This window comes from Hippocampus zosterae, chromosome 4 (genome assembly GCF_025434085.1).
Source record: "Hippocampus zosterae strain Florida chromosome 4, ASM2543408v3, whole genome shotgun sequence".
Taxonomy (NCBI): domain Eukaryota; kingdom Metazoa; phylum Chordata; class Actinopteri; order Syngnathiformes; family Syngnathidae; genus Hippocampus; species Hippocampus zosterae.
Window position 1 is genome coordinate 28684481 of NC_067454.1, and position 23577 is coordinate 28708057.

General features: G+C 43.0%; 1 protein-coding gene across 5 annotated transcripts in view; it reads left to right on the forward strand.

The window, feature by feature from the left end:
- The window catches only part of mtch2 (mitochondrial carrier homolog 2), a 49291-nt gene that overhangs the window by 23920 nt on the left and 1794 nt on the right, over positions 1 to 23577 (forward strand). For all 5 annotated transcript variants that reach the window (XM_052064016.1, XM_052064017.1, XM_052064020.1 and 2 more), the window contains 9 exons: positions 2422 to 2448; positions 9636 to 9692; positions 11053 to 11110; positions 11399 to 11450; positions 11533 to 11592; positions 15678 to 15771; positions 15889 to 15936; positions 16029 to 16096; positions 16176 to 16251. In XM_052064016.1, coding sequence (XP_051919976.1) covers positions 2422 to 2448; positions 9636 to 9692; positions 11053 to 11110; positions 11399 to 11450; positions 11533 to 11592; positions 15678 to 15771; positions 15889 to 15936; positions 16029 to 16096; positions 16176 to 16251 — 540 coding nt within the window. The remainder of the gene's footprint in view (positions 1 to 2421; positions 2449 to 9635; positions 9693 to 11052; positions 11111 to 11398; positions 11451 to 11532; positions 11593 to 15677; positions 15772 to 15888; positions 15937 to 16028; positions 16097 to 16175; positions 16252 to 23577) is intronic.

A 23577-nucleotide genomic window follows, 5' to 3' on the forward strand; every position in this document is an offset into this window, starting at 1 on the left:
TCCATTTCTGAGGTGGTATCCATAACCTGTCTTGGTGATTACTTGGCTTAGGGCAGGGGTGTCCAAGCTTTTTGCCAAGAGGGCCAGATTTTATGTGGTAAAATGTCGGAGGGCCGACCTTGGCTGACATTCTTTACATTGAAGAACAATATCGTTCAACAAATTTTAGTAAGCCAGTCTGTTTCACATTTCCATTTTTATTTTAATTTCAACAATCTTAAGAATTTCTTTTGGTTCATTTGAAACAGGTATATCACATGCAACTGCTTATTCACTTGACTTTTTCTCCTGAGTGCAGATTGATTGATTTGAAACATAAAATGTATCACCATGACTTTTCAATAGTCCCAAAACCTTTGACTCGAACAACAGGGAAATGAACAAGCAATACACATATCCACAACTGCAAGGATCATTTGAAATATGACATATCAGTCAATATAAACACGGAGTGATGTCTTGTTAACTCGTGAGTGATGCCCTCTAGTGTCTAAATGCTATTGCTCATTTAGTGAATGCTATTAATCATTTAGCCACTAGAGGGAAGCAGTACTCTATGAAACATCACTCACCAGTCTACGAGACCTCAGTCAATGCAACACGTGTTCCATTGCGCCCAACCTGCGGGCCAGACGGCACTGATTTTATGACGGGGGCCGAGGGCCGGATGAAATTCGACCGCGGGCCGGATTTGGCCCCCGGGCCGGACTTTGGACATGCCTGGCTTAGGGGGTTCAGTCCTATGCAGAACAGCAGTGGGGAGAGTGCATCACCTTGGTATATGCCACATTTGATGCACACTTGGGTAAGTGGCTTGCCATTGGCTTCAAGTGTGGTTTTCCACATCCTCATCGAGTTCGCAACGAAGGCTCTTAGGGTCCTGTTCACCTTATACAACTCCAAGCATTCAGTGATCCATGTATGTGGCATCGAGTCATAGGCTTTCTTGTAATCAATCCAAGCTGTGCACAGGTTGGTACGTCGGGACCTGCAGTCTTGTGCGACTGTTCTGTCAACCAGGAGCTGATGTTTGGCTCCTCTGGTTTCTCTACCAATGCCCTTCTGTGCTTCTCTCATGTCTTTATCCATGTGTCCACTTATCTTAGCTGCAATGCCTGACATGAGCTTCCATGTTGTGGAGAGCCGGGTTATTGGCCGATAGTTGGATGGGACTGCACCCTTTGAGGGATCCTTCATGATCAGGATCGTTCGCCCTTCGGTTAGCCATTCTGTGTGAGTCCCATCCGTCAGCAGCTGGTTCATTTGTACTGCTAGGCGCTCATGGAGTGCTGTGAGTTTCTTTAGCCAGTAGGTGTGGACCATGTCCGGGCCTGGTGCTGTCCAGTTCTTCATATCTGAGACTCTTTCCTGTATGTCCGCTACTGGTATGGTAACTGGTTTCTGTTCAGGGAGGTTGCTGGTCACCAGCCATTGTGCACTGCTGTTATGTGCAACCTCCTTCTCCCATATGCCTTTCCAGTACCTTTCAGTTTCCAGTCTTGGTGGGTCAGCTCTGTTGTTAGGACCCTGCCACTTAGCGTACACTTTCGCAGGTTGTGTTGCGAACAGCCTGTTTATTCGTCTGGCCTCATTCTCTTTCGTGTACCGCTTTAGGCGACTGGACAAGGCTTGGAGCCTTTGTTTGCCAGTTTCGAGTGCTTCAGGTATGGTCATCTGGATGTACATCTCGGGTATCGGCCTTTTCATCATACCTCTCTGGGCCTCCGTCAATTGACTCACATCTTTCCGGGCCGCCTTGATCTTGGCCTACCACCGTCTTTTCCATGGTGGGTAACGTATCTCATGGCTTCCATGGTTGCTCTTATAGCCCAGAGTCTCCAGGATTACTGATGCTGAAGTGTATATCAGCTCATTGGTTTCTGTGATCGTTACGGTAGGGATCACCCTCAGTGCTGTATTTCACACAAGTAACCATTTAGCCCACATTCTCTGCATGTAACCCCTCTGACTAGGGTTGCTTGAGTAGTAGCATTCCAACAGAGCCATGTTATCGCATCTCACCCATCTCCGCTTTGTTCCAGTAGCCCATTTTTCATCAAAGTGCTCTGGTTCTCCAGCACCTGAGGCAGACCTTGTTTGGCCGGGCGACGTCTGAGATGGCATGTTATTCGTTTTGTCTCTCATCATTGTATGAGGTAGGCATTAGCGTGAAGGATCTTGCCCAAGGACCCACACTGGATGGTGTTATGTGCTCATTTTTTGCCCCAAGCGGGATTCGAACCACCGTCTTCCGTATGCCAAACCGATGCCTTACCAACTGAGCTATCCAGCCGCTGTGTATATATAATATATATATGTATTTGTGTGTGTGTGTGTGTATATATATATATATATGTGTGTATATGTATGTATGTATATGAAAATTTACTGTGATGTCTTTTTTTTTCCATTTTGTTCCAGAAATGTCATGAACAAGGAGCACTTGAGGTAAGAATTGATCATACCCATTTTTCAATACCTTCAACCTGGGATAAACAATGCATTTGCGGTGTGATTGTGATTTGATAAAATACAATTTGTTCATCGCAAAGGCTACGATTTGACTGGTATTGCGAGCGGAGCATAATGAGGGGGCGGGGGGGAGAGAGTCAGCTTCTGATTAGGCACAGACGGCAACGGTGTCATTAAAATCTGCCGCGCTAGGTGCGCATTATTTCATGTGAGCTTTCTGTGTCATGAGGCCTTGAGTCCAGTTTCTAACATGTTTGATTATTTTTCAGCTTGCAAGATTATTAAAAATAGTAAAGTACAGCTGCAATCAGATATTGAGGACCCTTGCAGCTGTGGCATCGTTGCGGTCCTGGCCCATTGAAATTTTTGGAAAATGAAGTGCATCAGATTAAAAGATATTTTGATAAAATATCACCTCTACTCACAGGTAAAATTTGGCAAAATTTGAAAGGCAAATGAAAAATGGCCAACTTCCCTTCGCGAGTACGGTGCCAAAGACCTCTTTTTTGGTTAGATGTGCTTCCTACGTTTGGTTACCTCATTACCTCTGCGTCCTGGACGCACAATTTTCCCGCGAGACGCACAGTTCCAAATAATGTGCGTTTTTGAGATGCTAGGAAAATTCTCAATCAAAACAAAACATAGCAAAAAAACTACGACACACACACACAGGCCAGCGATCCCGCCACCCCATGCAGCAGACGTGTTTATGATTCGTCAATTAAGGATGATTAGACAATTAAGGATGGAAGAAACCTGCTTTTGTTCTTATAAGCCTCCTCTCTCTCTCGCTCGCTCGCTCTCAGCCAAACGCGCCAAGCACACGTACACACACACACACACTAGCAAATATGTGTACCCTTTGGAACAGAATCACTCAACGTCCTGACTCCCTACCACCTCACTTTTACTCTCGTGACACCTGCAATGCACCTCTCCTCTTTTTCAATGAAAAAATCAACATAATCCACCAGCATCTGGGCTCCTCTGTACCTTTCCCCTCATCTGACCCTCTCACCCCTTGCAAACTGTTCTCTTCTTTTGAACTCCCCCATCTCTCATTAATTTCAGACCTCATCATTAAATCCAAGACTTCCTCCTGTCAGCTTGATCCCCTCCCCACAGTTCTGGTCAAATCCTGCCTACCCTCTCTGCTTCTCTTCATCTCAGCCATTATCCATTCCTCTCTGTCGACTGGAATTGTTCCTGTGCTCTTCAAAACTGCAGCTGTCACCCCAATCCTGAAAAAACCTGGTTCAGATCCCAATGACTTCAATAACCTACGTCCCATTTCCCATCTTCCCTTCATCTCGAAAATTCTGGAGAAAACTGTCGCCTCTCAGCTCCACTCCCACCTCACCGACAATAGTCTTTATGAACAATTCCAGTCCGGCTTCCGTCCCCGTCACAGTACTGAAACAGCCCTCATAAAAATCACAAACGATCTTCTCATGGCAGCAGACTCTGGCCTTATCTCCATCCTCATCCTCCTTGACCTGAGTGCAGCCTTCGACACGATCTCTCACCCCATCCTCCTCAATAGACTCTCTACCATAGGCATCACCAACACCCCTCTACATTGGTTCCACTCATATCTCACTGGCCGCTCTCAGTTCATTCAACTTGATTCTTTTACTTCACAATCCCTCCCCGTTTCATCTGGTGTTCCCCAGGGTTCTGTCCTCGGTCCGCTCCTCTTCATTGTCTACCTCCTTCCGCTCTGAAACATTTTCCGCAAATTTGGCTTACACTTTCACTGCTTTGCGGATGACACCCAGCTCTATCTCTCCAGCAAACCCGACGCTTCTCTCCCACCCTCGTCCCTCTCTCACTGTCTCTCAGAAATCAAATCACCCACAATTTCCTCAAGCTAAACAGCAATAAAACTGAACTTTTACTCGTCGGTACAAAATTCACTCTAAACAAAGCCGACAGTTTCTCCCTCACAATTGATAATGCCACTATATCTCCTTCCCCCCAGGTGAAGAGTCTGGGTGTCATCCTTGACAGTTCACTATCCTTTCACTCCCACATCAATAACATTACCCGGTCCGCTCATTTCCACCTTCGCAATATAAACCGCCTCTGTCCCTCACTCACTCCGCACACCACCGCTATCCTTGTTCACAGTCTCGTCACTTCCCGTATTGACTACTGCAACTCACTCCTCTTCGGTGTCCATCAAAAATTCCTCCATAAACTTCAACTTGTTCAGAATTCAGCAGCCCGGATCATCACGAGAACCCCCTCCTTCCATCATATCACCCCCTCCTCCGACAGCTCCACTGGCTTCCTGTCAAACTTAGAATCAACTTCAAAATACTTCTCTATACATTCAAAGCCATCCATAACCTTGCGCCCCCCTATCTGTCAGATCTTCTTCAAATCTCCATTCCCTCTCGCTCACTCAGGTCCTCATCCTCCCTCCACCTTTTTCTACCCTCTGCCCGTCTCAGTACAATAGGGTGCAGAGCCTTCAGTCGCTCTGCCCACAAACTCTGGAACTCACTTCCTCCCAACATTCGTAATATTGACTCTCTTTCCTTATTCAAAACCCACCTATTCAGACTTGCCTACCCGCCTTAAATCTTTCTTTCTGTATTTATTATTTTATCTGTGTTTTACTATTGGTCTTGGCTGTACAGTGTCCTTGAGTGTTGTGAAAGGTGCTTACAAATGTGATGTATTATTATTAAACAACACTGAGACACCGATTAAATATCAAAGAGTAACCCAGTGATAAGACAGAAAGAAGATGCACAGCCAATCAACATGGCTTTGCATCTTCTCAGCCCCCCTCACTCCACATGCACTGTATATGATGCTCTATGTGACTCACTGTTGTTTTGCTGACTTTCGCTGCTCTCGCGGACCTTTTTCGGACTTCAAACAAATATATATATATGCTGGTGCTATTTCTATATTTTACACATAGACAAAACGCACTGTATTATTGGCCGCGGTTTTAAAGTGGTAAAACATACGCCATCTCTATATATATATATATATATATATATATATATATATATATATATATATATATATATATATATATATATATACACACACACATACACGCCCACCCTTCACCGATTGGCCGACTTCTTTGCCGCATGCCTGTCCACAGTCACTTCCACCGTCTCTCTATATAAACAGCTTGTCGTCTGTCAGTCAGGTTTTGGAACTCAGCGCATACACAAGACGCTCCGCATCACAAGGCGTCCTGTCCATTTTGGAGAAAATGTAAGACGTTTAATGGCGCCTTATAGTCGTGAAAATGTGGTACCTTACTTTTTGTCAAATTATTACTGTTAATAATACTGTTATTACCGTTTTATGTTCAATAAAACGGAAAAAAAAACGAACCGCGAAGTAGCGAGGGATCACTATATAGGCTAATCGCTATGAAAAATACGACACAATATTGGTCATTCTATAATTTACCGGTTGTAGCATGGTAACTTTCGGAATAAAACATTTGTCACAACGTGTAGTAATTCTAATGTTAACTGTTGGTAGAACTAATGATGACGTTAGATTCTTTCGTCAAATTGACAGTAGATTACACATGCAACGTTTTAGAAAGAGGACGTCAAGCCACATCAATACATACCTGTATTCATGATTACCAGTAAATTAGTCTTTGCAGTGTGAGATTGGAAAAAATACTCTGATTTTGTGGTATGTTGTATTCATGATGCCATATGAGTACAACATATTTTGATCCATTTATTTTGTTGAATAAACCTGGAGTACACAGCTACTGATGGAATATTCTTTGTTAATTCTGATATATTTTTCAGTGATTTCAGAGGGGATGTGAAAAGGGGAATTGTACAAATGAAAAGGATATTTTTGTTTTCATGTTTAGTATTTATTTTGGTAAAATGAGTATTTTGTTATTTTGTTTTTGTTAGATTAAGGGAAAAAAGACAACTACTGTTTAACAAAGTTAAAGTAAAAATGACATATTTCCCTAAAAGGGCTATTTCTATTATTAAGCAGGCACAACTTAAAATAAGAGTTCCTGTGCCTCAACACAATACCTCTCATTATTTGCTGTGTACTGGCAAAGTGAATAATTATTTTCATGCACCCCATTATTGGTTTGTTGTGAGTAGTGTTGATTTGTATAAGCTTGGCTTGATCATACTAAATGGGCATATAGCCCTGCTCCCCATGACCTTGGTCTTATTAAAAAAAAAAAAAGTGGACCGACAGCATTTCTAGTTGAGGACCACTGAACTACAGTATAATATTATAAACTAAGAAAATATTGATTTTGCCAGGTCTGATGTGCATGTTTAACCCCTTAAAATGTGTTTTCCCATCATGAAAACATAAACACCGTTCCAAGCAAATATGAGGTAGATCTGGTAAACCTTGGAGCAGAACAAGACTTACAATATTCATTGCAAATTATTTCTTTTAGCCAGTCGGCATTACCACTGAAGAAAAAGTAAAAAAATGTTTCTGACCTGAACAATCATCAAATTTGATAAATTTTGAGAAAACGGGATCATCTGAGTCATGTTACAGCAGGTTTTATTGTGACAGTGAAAAATCTGACTTTGCCGAAAATTTCTTCTTCACAGCCTTTGCAACTTTGGGACACTTGCACATTGGAATTGGAATTTTCTTGAAAATGAAGTACATCAGATTAAAAGCTATTTTAACAAAATATGACCCCTGTAAAATCAGGCAAAATGTGAAAAAAAAGTAAAAAATAGCCGACTTTCTTTTGAGTTTTGACGATGGCTCTCGAGCAGGGGTGTCCAATGTCGGTCCTCAAGGGCCGCTGTCCTGCCTGTTTTCCAGATCTCCATGGAGCAATGCACATGATTCAAAGTATATAATACAGTAATTAGGATCGTTCTCATGCTGCTTCAGGGCTGGCTGAATTCTTTGAATCAGGTGTGTTGCAGCCGGGAGAGTTGGAAAACCGGCATGATGGTGACCCTCCAGGTCCGGAGTTCAACACCTGTGCTCTAGAGCAGGGGTCTGGTTTATGTCAGACAATATTTTCAGGGACCGGCATTTAAGGTGTGGCGAAAATAATACGACAAAATAATATGGTATGAGCTGCATGAAAATGGTGGTGTTTTCGAAATATAATAATAAACACAAGGAATGTCTAATCTGGCCGCGACACTCATTTCGCGATGATCATGTTTAATGCCTTCAAAATACGATACAATGCAAATTCAAAGTGCATGAAAATGACGACTCACCACAGCCCCGAGCTTGATTTTCTGCAACCAGACGGTCCCATCTCGTGGTAATAGGAGACAATGACACCTCAAGTGTGTTTTATGTCCAGTCTACTTCGTAATTTTGTTTTAGTCGCCGTTGCTGCAGAAAACCCCGCCTCACACAGGTAGCATGTCTGAAATAGCAACAGTGCTATTGTGGCGATCTCAGAAAATTCAGCCATAACTTTAAGCCAGTTGGCTCGAACGTACTTTTAAGGTCGCCGTCATTTGCGATCTCCAGCAATTTTTTTACCTATTTTTTCTCATTATGTTTGTAGCGTAATCGGTCATGTGACGCAGAAGTGTGGCTTGACATGTGTCACGCATGACACAGACGGATGTAACGGAGAATCCGGTAATTTTTCAAAATAAAACATCTTTCGTATTCCGAAATAAAAAAAATTAAGGCAAGTTCTTTCTGTGCAGCCCGTACCAAATGCCCTGCGGATCGGTACCGGTCAGCGGACCGGCGGTTAGGGACCCATGCTCTAGAGGCTTATTTTTCTCATAGGTCTTGGGCTGTTATATGCGCCTCCAACCTTTGGTAGATCTTGGTGAAATGTTCAACCTGGGTTGTTTCATTAAAAACTTGGAGAGGGCACTACTCTACCATTTTTTTAAACTGGAAAATGAACTAAAATACTGATTATTTGGCCAAGCATAATGTTTGTGGCAAGTTTCATGTTTTCACAAATGTTAAGACCATCAAAATCTGCGTAATTCTTCTTGGCAAACGGTGCATATAAGAGGAGCTAAGTTAATCACAAGCAGAGATGGGGCAAGGTTCACCTCGTTGTGATCAACTGTGCGAGAAAGTAGTCGAACAGGATAGGGACAGTGTTTCTTAATGTACAATTGCAAGAAATTTAGGGACTTCATCATCCATAATGCCATCAAGAGGTTCAGAAAATATGGACAAATCACTGCATGTAAGTGTCAAGGCCGAAAACCAACATTGAATGGCCATGACCTTCGATCACTTTGTCGGCACAACCTCAAAAACCGACATCAATGTGTAAACGGCATTACCACATGGGCTCAGGAACACTTCAGAAAATCGATTTCAGTAAATACAGTTTCGCGCTACATCAGTAGGAGCAATTTGAAATTCTACTATGTGAAGCAAAAGCCATTTTATCAACAACACCCAGAAGTTATGCTCTCTTCTTTGGGCCCAAGCTCATTTAAGATGGACTGCTGCAAACTAGAAAAGTGTTCTGTGGTCTGACAACTCCACATTTGAAATTGTAAATTGTACAAGTTGTCCTTCGGGTCGAAGAGGAAAAAAAACACCTGTTGTTATGGATACAAAGTTCAAAAGGCAGCATGTGTGATGTGTGGGGTTGTGTTAATCCCAATGCTTTGGGGTAATTTACACATCTGTGAAGGCACCATCAATGCTGTACCATACATGTTTTGGAGAAACATGCTGTCATCCAAGCATCCTTTTTTATTAATGGTTATTTCAGCAAGAATATGCCAAACCACATTCTGCACGTGTTACAACAGTCTGGTGTTGTTGTAAAAGAGTGTAGGTACTGGACTGCCTGTCATGAATAACTGTCATGCAATAAATATATTTGTTGCGCAATATGAAGCGTAAAATACAACGAGAAACCCCAGACTGTTAAATAGCTGAAGCTGTAAACCAAGCAAGAATGGGAAAGAATTCCACCTATAAAGCTTCAACAATTACTGTCATATACAGATACAAAAAATATAGTTCATATATTAGTCTTTGAGAGCGACAGGATGAAGCAAACTGTCTGATGTTTGACCTGAATTCTGTTCTTACAATCCATGAGGCACTGTCCAAGATGACAGATTTGAATCTGTTTTTGTTTGTAGTATTTTCACCTTCTGTTTTGTTAATAGCCTAAAGTTGAGTTTATTTTTTTCCCCCTTGTGCAGATTCTGGGAGGTCAGCAGAAGGCTGTGGATGGCTCCTTACAACATGTTGTTAATGAGGTACATCATATTAGTTGAAAGAATGGTTACACGACTTTTCCTGTACATTAAATGACAATTTTAAAACCAGTGTACAGGAATTTATGAATTTAACCAATATCTTTCCTGTTTCAATTACAGTAGTCAGTCCGTTTCATCATGTCAAGTCAATTTTAATTCAGTTCGCACTCAATGACAAAAGTCTTTCAGGGTTTCAGTTGCCAAATATTAACAAGGTCCCCTGATCTTAACCCCACAGTAGGGCGAAAAAAAAGAAAAAGGGGGGGGGGGGCACCTTGGGAAAAATAAAAAATATTGAGGGCGGCCATGGATGGAGGGAGTTCTTATGCCCCCCCGCCACAAGGATTTTACAACAATGAAAAACATTGAAAAATCATAGGTCACTTCCTGTACATTATAGGATATTATCTTATATATATATTGCGCGTCGTCCCGCACGCGGTCTGTCCTTCCGTCTGTCCCTTTTCAAAACGTACCTACTTCACCGCGCCGCTGCGCGCCGCCACTGCGCCGCTCAGGCTGTGGCTCACTACGATGGCGCGGGCATCTTAGCGAAAAAATGTTGTCTACCCACAAGCATTGCAATAAAATTGTTAGTTATTTAGTAGAGCTAAACATCTCTTTATTTTTGCGATAAGCAATGAAGATGAACAAAAAGTTGAACCAAGCAACAACACTTTTGTGAGCCGAAGGCCCACCTTACCAGCCTTCCGCAGGAACTAGCTGATGAGCTGCCCGGAGGGCGGCGAACCACCACCGTACCAGCCTTCCGCAGGAACTAGCTGATGAGCCGCCCGGAGGGCGCCGAACCAGCTAGTACAATAATAAAAATAAATTTAAAAAAACTTTTTTCAAAACTGCGATGGTTGATATTATTCATATTTCTGCAAATGAATATTTAGTATAATCCAGAAATACAACATTTTCACAGACCGTTAGTACCAATTGCAGGGTTAGAGGGGATTGGGCTTCTTGTCACTCCCTACCTTTGGAATGACATTCTATTAAATGTGAGACTCTGTTGATATTTACACCTCATCTCAAAACATATTTTTATTCAATGGCTTTTGACTCAGCATTGTTTTAGTGTTTTAGGTTGTTTATTGTTTTGATGTTATACATTTTTTTAACTGTCTTTGTTGTTGTATGTCTGAATTTCATTCAATAACAGCACTTTGCATGCAACGGTGGTTGCTTTTAAAGTGCTCTATAAATAAAGTTGAGTTGCGTAATTGATGGATTAAGTTAGGCAATGATATGTTTACATTGTTGATATTTGGAGCTTTGCTGGTGCTTGCTTTAGTGAGATTCATAAATACATTGCCAGTTTCAAATATGGGCTTTGTAATTATCTTCACAGACAACCAAAGAGATGATAGCTCGTTCCTTTGCCACCGTCGTCACACATCCCTTTCATGGTATGGAAATATTGCTGTCAATTTTGAGCTGATTTAACATTAAAGGCGAACTCATGGCCTTTTTTTGGAGGGGCGGGGAGGTCAATAATATATTTCCAATGCCCCCGCTAGTCTAAAAACAGTATTCCGATTATATAATTGCAAAGAAATTGTTTTTATGTCTTGAATTCACCTTTAACTCCACTGTGGCATTCATGTAGATATCATTTGTTTGAACATGTTCGTTGGATTCAAGAGAGTTGATTCAATTCCGTTTGTCCGATTCATTTTCTCTCGCCTGTCTTTCAGTGATTACATTGCGTTGTATGGTGCAGTTTATTGGACGTGAAACAAAATACAGGTAACATTCCTTTGTTTTCCTCACTATCTTGAGAAAATATATCGGCTTGAGTGTTTTCTAAATAATCGTTATCTGTTTTCAGTGGCGTCTTTGATTCCATTATCACCGTCTACAGAGAGGAAGGCATGCTGGGCTTCTTCACGTACGGTTATTCTTTTCATTCATTGAAGCAGAGGCACATAACCCGTCAGCTCACATGATGAGAATGAGACTATACGATCCTCATCAATAGCTTGTGGATATACTGAGGCGGAGCCAAATTCATTGCATCCAGAAAGTGTTTACCATACTGCTGTGTTTCAACATGATCATAAAAGCCTTTTTCAAAGTGGATTAAATGCCTTTTTCCCCCCTAGATGACGTGGAAGGAAAACAATTTAAAACGTTTGAATTTGTTTTTAATAGAGCTGTCAGTTGAGCGTGTTTTTATTGGCATTGATTTAAATGAATTTTAACGGGATTAAATTTTTTCTCGCGAGATTAACGCGGCACACGTCACAAGCGGATGTTACGTTGCTCTATAAATACACCAGAAACAAAACAACAAGCGCGCTGCAGAAGTCCACGCCCCCGTCTGTTTTGCCAGCCACGGCAGCGCGAGACACCGAAACCGGATACTTAAAGAGTTTATGAATGGAAAGTTTACTTTTAAAAAGTTGCCATATTGTTCCACTGACAAGACCAAAGTTATCTGTTCCCTTCTCTCTCTCTGTATCATACAGGTATACGATGTATGCCTCTGACGCGTTACTTGTTTGGAACTATTTTGTGTGGAAGGTTACAGTGTTCTGTGTCCATGTAAATAGAGCATGTGGAGCTTCTCTGTGTTCGTCTGACAGCGACAGTGCGCTACAGTGGTAGCGACCTAGCGAAAGTAAAATGTCTCCAGTGTTGTCATCGAACCAAGTGTAGTCATTCGAAATGAGGTAGACACAAAAACCGTAGAGAGACCTCCGCGCAAGTAGGACCAATACAATCAACATAGCTTGACTGTGTTAGGGGGAGTGAACACCCCCGCCCCCTTTCAGAATGGTTTGCCCCTGCAGCACGGGGGAAGTGCGTGTGCTTGTTTGTACGGCCGGCAGTTTCCAATACAGCGGCACATAATGAACACTGGTGTCCGGTGTCTCGTTATTCTTCAACAAACATACAGAAACAGACTGCTGTGTTGAAAGCAAACTTGAGAAAAATCAATTATGCAACCATGGTTTAAATCCACTATAGGCTGAGTACTGGTGTACCTTAGATGTGCACTTTATAATGTTATATTGCTCTGTTTTGACTTCATAAAAAAAGCTGTTAAAGCAGCTGTTGTGTGACAAAATATTTTTTTCACCGTTATTGATGGACACTAATATTGTGTGGGAGATTGTGTGAATAACTGCACCAAGTGAAAAATGTTCATGTAAAATTGAAAATCGAAATTGTTAGTTCAGTAAATATTTGCATTTTTGCATCATGAAAACTGATTCATGATTCCATGTTGATGAGAGCATTAAAATAAGGAAAAATAGGACAAAAAAATGTAAAAGGAAATTCAGAAACGATAAAAAATGTGTGACTAATCATGATTAAAGTTTTAGTTCATTTGAGTTAATTATGACAGTTGCATTTTTAATTAGATTAAATATTTTAATAGTTCACAGCTCTAGTTTCTAAGCAATAAAAATGAAGTAATCAGATCTTGCGGTGGTATTCAGCCTTTGCCATGAATCTTGAAAAAAAAATAAACCCAGGTGCAAACTGTTTTCTCTGATGATCCCTGAGAATTATTCTACTATTTAATAGGAATTTAATAATATTTAATGTGTTTCACTTGGCTCTCGATTTAGAAAAGGCACACACCTGCCTCCCCGTATAGAATCCCACAGTTGACCAAGAACCCGATAATCACGCTTTCTGAGCCCAAATATTCCTCTGTGGAAAGAGCAGAACCTTCCAGACGGCAAACCATTGAACCATCAATTGGGCCGATGTGGTAGCCCATCCTTTGTCAAAGGCACGTAGCAGTTCGCCGGGAGTTTTCCCCATAAGCACTTAAAATGCTCTCTGATGTGGTAGCCCCTCCTTCGTCAAAGGCACATAGCAGTTCGCCGGGAGTTTTCCCCAAAAGCACTTTAAATGCTCTCTGACCAAAAGAGAGACTGGTCTGATGAGACAAACATTAAACTCTGACTGAAAGCCAGATATTAAGTTGCATGCATCACTAAACTAAGACCATTCCGATGGTGAAGCATGGTTGGTGTAGCGTTGTCCTATGGGGATATTTTTCGGTGGCAGCAATGGGTATTTGAGTCATGATCGAGTGAAAATGGACGCATTTTCTAGTGTAGGACAACCTGTTCCACAGTGATCTTGACCTCAGACTTTACTTTTTCAGGAAGATAAAGACCCTAAGTACACAGCCAAGCTCCCTCTATACGCCGCTTAGAGGGAGCAGTGCACACCAGTGACAATCTAGCAATACGTTCTTAAGTACTAATTAAACAACAGATTACTGAAAATGTATGTCATCACCGAGAAATGGCCAAAAAAAGCTTCCCGTATTTTCCGCACTAAAAGGAGCTTAAGAGTATCGGGGACCACTTCAATGCATTTTAAAGCTGTTTTCGTATATAGGGTGCACTGCATTATAAGCTACAATAGTGGCTGTGGTTATGTTATGCATCCACTAGAGGGAGCTACACTAAGGGAATACAATACAATACGGCTTTATTTATAGAGAGCTGGAACACAGCGCTTTACTAAAATACTACGTCCAAGAAATCCAAACATTGATCCATATTTAAAGCACATACGACTATCAGGCGCACTGCTGCTTTTGAGAAAATTGAATGCTTTTCAGTGTGCTTTATAGCGCTTGAAATACGGTACTTTTCAAAGGGAGTACCCTCACTTACAGTGTCTGCAGCCATCTCGTAACTCTGCGTCCCGCGGGATGCACAGTTCCAAATAATGTGCGTTTTTGGGATGCAAAGAAATTTCTCAGTCAGAACAACAACAACAAAAAACTACAGCAAGCCTGAGGATTTCACGGTAACGATCATTACCGGTAGCGTGTCATTTCTGTGGCGTCATTTTGGCGGTGCAGGAAAATCGTTTAACCATAAAAGTCACTGCACACGAGTTGATTGTACGCGATCAAGTCTCTCTTGTGTGATCAACGTGATTTCACTGTATCTGTATGGGTGTTTGGGGTTTGGTATGTGAGTGTGTTCCTTTTCATTTACTTTCATTTGGTTTTGTTTTCAGTGGGGGGGGGGGAACAGATAACGTTATGTGCGCATTCGGGTTGCTATTTTAGTCCGCAAACTGAGGAATCGCTATGAAAAATATTAGGAAACAGTATTGGTTATTGTATAATTTACTGGTTATGGCATGGTAATTTAAGGAATAAAACATTCGTCATGAGGGTGTAGTCATTCTAATGTTAACTGTTGGTAGAACTAATGATGACGTGTGTTAGATTCTTTCGTCAAATTGATAGTAGATTACACATCTATTGTCTTGGGAAGAGGATGTCAAGCCACATCAATACTTACCAGTAAATTAATCTTTGTGAGATGGGGAAAAAATACTCTGATTTTGTGGTGTGCTGCATTCATGATGCCATATGACTATACCATATTTTGATCCATTAATTTTTTTTCAATAAACCTGGAATACACAGGTGATGATGTAATGTTCATTGTTAATTGATAGTTTTCAAACATTTACACTTGAAACATACGTATTATTTTGAGTTTCAGAATTCTTGATTATGATTATCAGTCAAAATGGAAAAATGGGTTCCCATGATGTGTTTACGAAACCCAAAATTAGTTACCGTGGTTTCCCATTGGGTAATCCGACTGAGCCGAAAAACAGTTACCATGAATTTCAGAAATCCTCAGGCCTGCTACTAAATTATTTAAAATTTTGCAGCATTTGTTTATAATTGTATGTATATATTGTTGTTTGTGTTATTGTCATATGCAATTGAATAAGTAGACCATTTCAGAATTCGAAATTTGGGACTCTCGAAATGCATAATGGGACTGGCCTGGCAACTTTTGTCTCATTCATCTTTTAACCAGAAACACAGATGCCTTCGTTATGCAACAAAAGTTAAAGAATTGGCCATGCCATTCCAGTTCTTGGGAGGGGATTCATGTTTAGCACTGCATGTCCAAATCGCATGCACGCACACCTCCTACAAACTCAAATACTTTTACTTTTTCCTCATAGTGGATTGATCCCTCGTCTGCTTGGAGATGTCTTTGCATTGTGGATTTGTAACCTGCTGGCTCACTTCATCAACACCTATGCGATTGATGATTCGGTATACACTTGCTCTTGTTTTTTCAAACAAAAAATGTATTTTCCTGTGGTTGAGTTTTTATCTTTCTTCCTGGAGTTCTATCTGTATAGGATTCTAAGTTTATTTTTCTCTGTTAAGATGAGCCACACAAGAGAAATCAAGAACTGCTCTCAGTCTCTGACAGGGGTAAGCCTTATGTATAACTATACATTTTATTCAAACAGTCTGCTGTATTTAAAAAGTTTACAACATAATACTTTTTGTCTCTTTATATACAGTTCTTTGCCAGCATGCTCACATACCCTTTTGTTTTGGTGTCAAACCTCATGGCTGTCAATAACTGCGGGTGAGTTGGCAGGAGCAATTTGTTTTTTTTCTTTACATTCTTATTGTCATTCACCCTTTTTTTTTCTTACTACTCCCAGGCTCATTGGAGGTCTTCCCCCCTATGCATCAGTATATCCGACCTGGGTGCACTGCTGGAAACATCTAAGCAGAGAGGTCAGCTCTTTTCTTGTCTCTAAACCTGATTTAATTGATGATGGTTGAGCTGCTTGGAATTCCAGCTGACCCCTCTTCCCCAAGTTGTACCTCGTACTTCCTCGTACCTCGGTTTGAAAACTTGTTAGTAAGATAGTACAACCTTGGCGAGACAAGCAACTACCGTCGTGGAAACGAGGCTTAAGACTGACGTCTGTCTGGTATGGTCCATCCATCCATCCATCCATCATCTACCACTTATCCGGGGCCGGGTCGCGGGGGCAACAGCTTTAGCAGGGAAGCCCAGACTTCCCTCTCCCTAGCTACTTCGTCCACCTCTCCCCGGGGGATCCCGAGTCGTTCCCAGGCAAGCTGGGTGACATAGTCTCTCCAGCGTGTCCTGGGTCTTCCTCGGGGTCTCCTCCCGGTGGGGCATGACCGGAACACCTCACCGGGGAGGCGCTCAGGAGGCATCCGAATCAGATGCCCAAGCCACCTCATCTGGCTCCTCTCGATATGGAGGAGAAGCGGCTCGACTCTGAGCCCCTCCCGGATGACTGAGCTTCTCACCTTATCTCTAAGGGAGAGCCCGGACACCCTGCGGAGAAAACTCATTTCGCATCACAGCAGACGCTGCACCAATCCGCCTGTCGATCTCCCGCTCCCTTCTTCCCCCACTCGTGAACAAGACCAAAAGATACTTGAACTCCTCCACTTGGGGCAAGATCTCCTCCCCGACCCGGAGGGGGCACTCCACCCTTTTTCGACTGATGACCATGGTTTCAGATTTGGAGGTGCTGATCTTCATCCCAACCGCTTCACACTCGGCTGCGAAACGCTCCAGTGAGAGTTGGAGAGCCCTGTTTGAAGGAGCCAACAGCACCACATCATCTGCAAAAAGCAGGGATGCAATACTGAGGCCCCCAAAACGCACCCCCTCAACGCTTTGGCTGCGCCTAGAAATTCTGTCCACAAAGGTTATGAACAGAATCGGCGACAAAGGGCAGCCGTGGCGGAGTACTACCCCCACTGGAAACGATTCCGACTTACTGCCGGCAATGCGAACCAAACTCTGACATCGGTGGTATAGTGACCGAACAGCCCGTAGCACCCCCCACAGAACTCCCCGAGGGACACGGTCAAACGCCTTCTCCAAGTCCACAAAACACATGTAGACTGGTTGGGCGAATTCCCACATACCCTCGAGGACCCTGCTAAGGTTGTAGAGCTGGTTCACTGTTCCACGGCCGGGACGAAAACCACACTGCTCCTCCTCAATCTGAGGCTCGACTTCCTGATGGACCCTCCTCTCCAGCACCCCTGAATAGACCTTACCAGGGAGGCTGAGGAGTGTGATCCCTCTGTAGTTGGAACACACCCTCCGGTCCCCCTTTTTAAAAAGAGGGACTACCACCCCGGTCTGCCAATCCAGAGGCACTCTCCCTGTTGACCACGCAATGTTGCAGAGGCGTGTCAACCAGGACAGCCCCACAACATCCAGAGCCTTGAGGAACTCCGGGCGGATCTCATCCACCCCTGCGGCCTTGCCGCCGAGGAGCTTTTTAACCACATCGGTGACTTCAGCCACAGAGATAGGAGAGCCCACCTCAGAGTCCCCGGGCTCTGCTTCCTCCAAGGAAGACGTGTTGGTGGAGTTGAGGAGGTCTTCGAAGTACTCTGCCCACCGGTTCACAATGTCCCGAGTCGAAGTCGGCAGCGCCCCATCCCCACTGTACACAGTGTTAGTGTTGCACTGCTTCCCCCTCCTGAAACGTCGTATGGTGGACCAGAATTTCCTCGAAGCCGTCCGGAAGTCGGCTTCCATGGCCTCACCAAACTCTTCCCACGCTCGGGTTTTTGCCTCGGCGACCACCGAAGCTGCGTTCCGCTTGGCCAGTCGATACCCGTCAGCTGCCTCTGGGGTCCCATGGGCCATAAAGGCTCGATAGGACTCCTTCTTCAGCTTGACGGCATCCCTTACTGCTGGTGTCCACCAGCGAGTACGGGGGTTGCCGCCACGACGGGCACCAACCACCTTACGGCCACAACTCAGATTGGCCACCTCAACGATAGAGGCACGGAACATGGTCCACTCGGGCTCAATGTCCCCCGCCTGCCCCGTAACATGGGAAAAGCTCTGTCGAAGGTGGGAGTTGAAACTCCTTCTGACAGGGGATTCCGCCAGACGCTCCCAACAAACCCTCACAATACGTTTGGGTCTGCCAGGACGGACCAGCATCTTTCCCCACCGTCGGAGCCTACTCACCGCTCACCTACACACCGCTCCGCCCCTCTCTTCAGCCGAGTGTTCAGAACATGCGGCCGCAAATCGGATGATACAACTACAAAGTCGATCATCGAACTGTGGCCTCGGGTGTCCTGGTGCCAAGTGCACATATGGACACCCTTATGTTTGAACAAGGTGTTCGTTATGGACAATCCGTGGCGAGTACAGAAGTCCAATATGGCCCCTCACCTAGAACCTGTTTGCCATGGGTGACCCTGCCAGGGGCATAAAGCCCCAGACAATTTAGCTCCTAGGATCATTATGACACGCAAACCCCTCCACCACGGTAAGCTGACGGCTCACGGAGGGGTGTCTGGTATGGTGTTGTTCCTAATTGGAAAACTATACATGTCTCCATATGTTTACATTACTATAATTTCTTAAGTATACCATATTTTCACGACTATAAGGCGCCATTAAAAGTCTTAAATTTTCTCCAAAATGGACAGTACGCCTTATGGTGCGGAGCGTCCTTTACATGCGCTGAGTTCCAAAATCTGACTGACAGCCGACACGCTGTTTATAGAGAGAAAAGGCGGAAGTGACTGTGGCCAGCCATGCGGAAAAGAAGTCGGCCAATCAGGGAAGGGTGGGCGTGTATATATACATATATGGAGAGGGAGAGAGAGAGGGAGAGAGAGGACAGGCAAGCTAGTCCGCCAATGGTGAAGGGTGGGCGTGTAAGTGGACGCCTCAAGCCAGTACCAACACTTGTATAGAGTGTGGCAATGTGCATTGTGGCAAAAACCCTGGTTTTGGTTTCTAAGAATCCCTGAAAATAAATTCGACAAGAAGACACGCCTACGAAGCTCAGTTCAAACTTAAAGCCAACGGTTATGCTTTTGGCATGCGTGCCCATCTCACAGCAGTGGTGAAAAAAACAAGTCAAGCAAATGAACTCTGAGCTTGCCGTTATTCCCGGAGGGTTGACTAAAGAACTCCAACCGCTGGACATTGGCATCAACCGGGCGTTCAAAGTAAAGTTGCGAACGGCATGGGAACAATGGATGATCGGTGGCAAACACAACTTTACAAAGAGTGAGAGGCAGCACGTGGCGAGTTACGCCAAAATACGCCACAACGAGAGGGAACGCGGCGTTTTTGATGGATTGCGGTACTTGCACAATTGTTCAATTCTTTCTACACACACACGCGCTGCCACCATGTTTCGCTCTGTTCTTTACTTTCAAATGTGGGAAAGCTTCACACGAGAGAAATGTTGACTTTGCTGTTGCTACTCCTTCTTTCCGCTCGGCAATGCGTAGCAACTCACACTAGCATGTGATGCATTCAATGACAACTGAGATGTGAAGTCCTCTGCTTCTGATACAGAGGATGAGGACTTTGATGGATTTCTGGGTGGTGATTGATCGATAAACGTGAGAACATTGTACGATGGCTAAATAAAATACACCCGAACTCAGTTCTGCTTTTGTTGCCTTTTTAAAAACGTGTTTTTATCTTATCTGTATGTCTTGGCATGCTACCGTATGCTGCAAGCTAACGTGTTAGAGTGCGCGCATGCATGCCGTATGTTTAAGCTGGCGTATGTTTTACCACTGTAAAACTGCGGCCATTAGTACGATGCGTCCTGTGTATGTGTAAAATACAGAAATGTCACCCATTAATGAGACTGCGGCCATTAGTACGATGCGTCGAATAGTCGTGAAAATACGGTAATACATTCTCAAATATGATCCCTCCCCCCCAAAATCACTCTTCAAAAGCATTTTTTTCTCTCTATCCATGTATGTGTTCCCCGATTTGCTGGTATCCATGCTCAAAAATGTAACTACCATATTTTGGGGACTATAAATCACAGTTTTTTTCATAGTTTAGCCCAGGGGTGTGACTTAAGGGGTGTTCACACGGCACACATATGCATCGGTGCTGCACCGATGTATTTTGTTGCGCTGTATCTTACACCGGAGCAAATTTTGTGGAGTGTTCACACATACAAAGCCTCTGAGCGTGTTCACCCCGGTGCAGCCCCACTTCACATTGCAGTTTCTGCAGCGGTGCAAAACGATAGAAAACAAAGAGCTGTCGTGTTGCTTCTTTTTAAAACATACACTACTCAAGCAACTACTGGACAGGCACGTACTTCTCCTTCTCAGTCTCCGTGCCTTCTGCTCGAGAGGCGTTCAATGACCGCCCCCGAAAACGTAAATCAATGATGACCTCAATGACACTCAGAAAAGCAAACATAATGCGCCAAAAAGAAAATCAAGAGAGGAAATCACAAAATAAATTTTATGGCGGGGTTGTGAACACACAACAGAGGAACAAACTACACAACTCCGAGACAGAGCACAAAAGCAATGCATTCTAGCTGTATGTAATCAACTCTTCTCATGCAAACAAGCATTTGCTCCAGAGCAAATTTTGGTTAAATTCGCTTCAGAGTAAGCCATTTTCTGGAGCTACACCGGTGTAACTTTGCACGTGTGAACGCTCTACTGGGGCAGCTTCGGTGCAGCAAATGCTGCCGTGTGAACACCCCTTATGTTACGTGAACATTCAGGGCCTTCTCAAAAAATGTGCATAGTGTGATGAAGTTCATTAATTTCCATAATATAATGATAAAAATTCTACTTTAATATATTTTAGATTTATTGCACACCAACTGAAATATTTAAATATTTATGAAAACCCCAAATTCCTGTCTCAAAAAATTAGCTTATCATGAAAAGGTACACTAAAGCAGAGATATTGCCACGTGTGCCATGGGAAATTATCCAATGTGTATGTCTGTACCTGCAAAGCCATTGCAATGGAGGTGTTCGGACCGAAAACGGCTAAAGAAATAGCCTGAGTGCTGTCAAAACTAAAAACATAGAAAGAATGAGAGCTGTGGAAGAAGAGCTTTGTGTCTTCATTAATTGCTGCCAGGATATCAGATCTGTGTTCGTCCAAACCATTTATCATACTGAGTCAGAATAAATCTGAAAGATTATAATACATTGGATTGATGTTGATTTGAGTCCTATTCAAGGTGTTATAGCATTATTTTTCAGTGTTAAAAAACACTTATAATAACAATATTATTATATATAACACTTAATTGTTAAAATAAGCTATTTTCAACAAGTGGTGTGCCGTGGGATTTTTTTTCAAGGAAGCCTTGGGGTGAAAAAGATTGAAAAACACTTCTCTGATGGAGATATTAACCTAATCATCTGAATTAACACATGAACTCTAAACACTCGCAAACCATTCCTGAGGCTTTTAAAACCTCCCAACCGATTCCAGACCTTGGGGGACCTGTGGAAGCAGTGGACTGAGTCTGGAGTAGAAGCATCCAGAACCAACGTGTGCACAGGCATATGCAGGAAATAGGTCAAGCCATTTTTGAAGCAGAAACAGCGGCAGAAGCGGCTGACCTGGGCTACAGAGAAGCAGCACTGGACTGTTGCTCAGTCGTTCAAAGTACTTTTTTCGGATGAAAGCAATTATGCAGGAAATAGGTCAAGCCACTTTTGAAGCAGAAACAGCGGCAGAAGCGGCTGACCTGGGCTACAGAGAAGCAGCACTGGACTGTTGCTCAGTCGTTCAAAGTACTTTTTTCGGATGAAAGCAAATCATTCCGAAATAAAGGTGCCAGAGTCCGGGGAAAGAGTGGAAAGAAGGAAATGCCTGTAGTGTCAAGTACCCACAGTCAGTGATGGTCTGGGGTGCAATGTCAGCTCCAGGTGTTGGTCCAATGCAGGTTCACTCCAGCTTGCTATCGGGAGATTATGGAGCACTTCATGCTTCCATATGCTGAAAAGCTTTATGGAGATGAAGATTTCATTTTTGAGCACGACCTGGCACCTGCTCACAGTGCCAAAACCACTGATAAATCGTTTAGTGACCATTGTATGACTGTGCTCAATTGGCCTGCCAACTTTCCTGACCTGAACCCCAAACAGAATCTGTAGGTTATTGTGAAGAGGAGGTTGAGAGACACCAGACCCAACCCTGTGGGTGAGCTTCAGGCCGCTATCGAAGCATCCTGGACCTCCATAACACCTCAGCAGTGTCACATGATGATTGCCTCCATGGCACACCACGTTTGAAGCAGACATTTCTGGATTCCGACCAAATATTGTGTGCATAACCGAACAGAATTATTTGACGGTTATTTTGTTGTTTTGTTTTGTTTTAAAAACACTTATTTTAATTAGTCGGATGAACTATCCACATTTTTTGAGATAGGTAGTTTTGTTTTTTCCTTTGTTTTGCCAAAATCCTCAATATCAATCAATACAAGGCTTGAACTGCTTCAGTTGTGTGTAATTAATCTAAAATATATGAAATTTTTATCAGTACATTACAGAAAATAATGAATTTTATCACAATATGCTATTTTTTTAGAAGGACCTGTACCAGGTACATTCTCTGTTGGTTGTTTATGCGTCATGTAACGTTAGCATATTGTACGCTTATGTAGCCGTTGTTCCCTATTTTTATTTGCCTTTCAAGATGACATGTCTGTTGTTGGTGTTGGATTTTATCAAATCAATTTCCCCCTCAAAAGTGCGATTACACTCCAGTGTGATTTATATACGTTTCTTTTTTCTTCTTGATGATGCATTTTATGGCTGGTGCGAGTTCTACTCGGGAGCGATTTATAGTCCGGAAAATATGGTGTTATCTGCATAGATATGAAAAGGGAAGCTGCTAAATGCAGCGTTATTGGATCAGTGGTGTTCTTCTCATGTTTTGTAACTAGGGTACATGTGTGGTGTTTTTTGTCCTCCCCCGATAAACAAATGAGAAAGCACTCACAGGTAATGGCGATAAAAAATAATTGGGAAGCCCTGCATTAGCTGGCTGCTACAGCGCTAAGAGAATATCCACAAGTATAAAGTGCTAAGGTAATCTCGTATTCTGTCCTATCTGTGATCAATACAAAAGGGGGGAAAAGATATGTGCCGATGTAGGTAACCAAGTGTTTAAAAAAATATCTGTGTGACCGTAAAATAATGATGCTCTTTATAGTCTCAGGAATCTACTTTTATACAAAATATAAGATCAGGTAAGACATTTTTGTTTCATAATGGTTCGTGTGCAGCGAA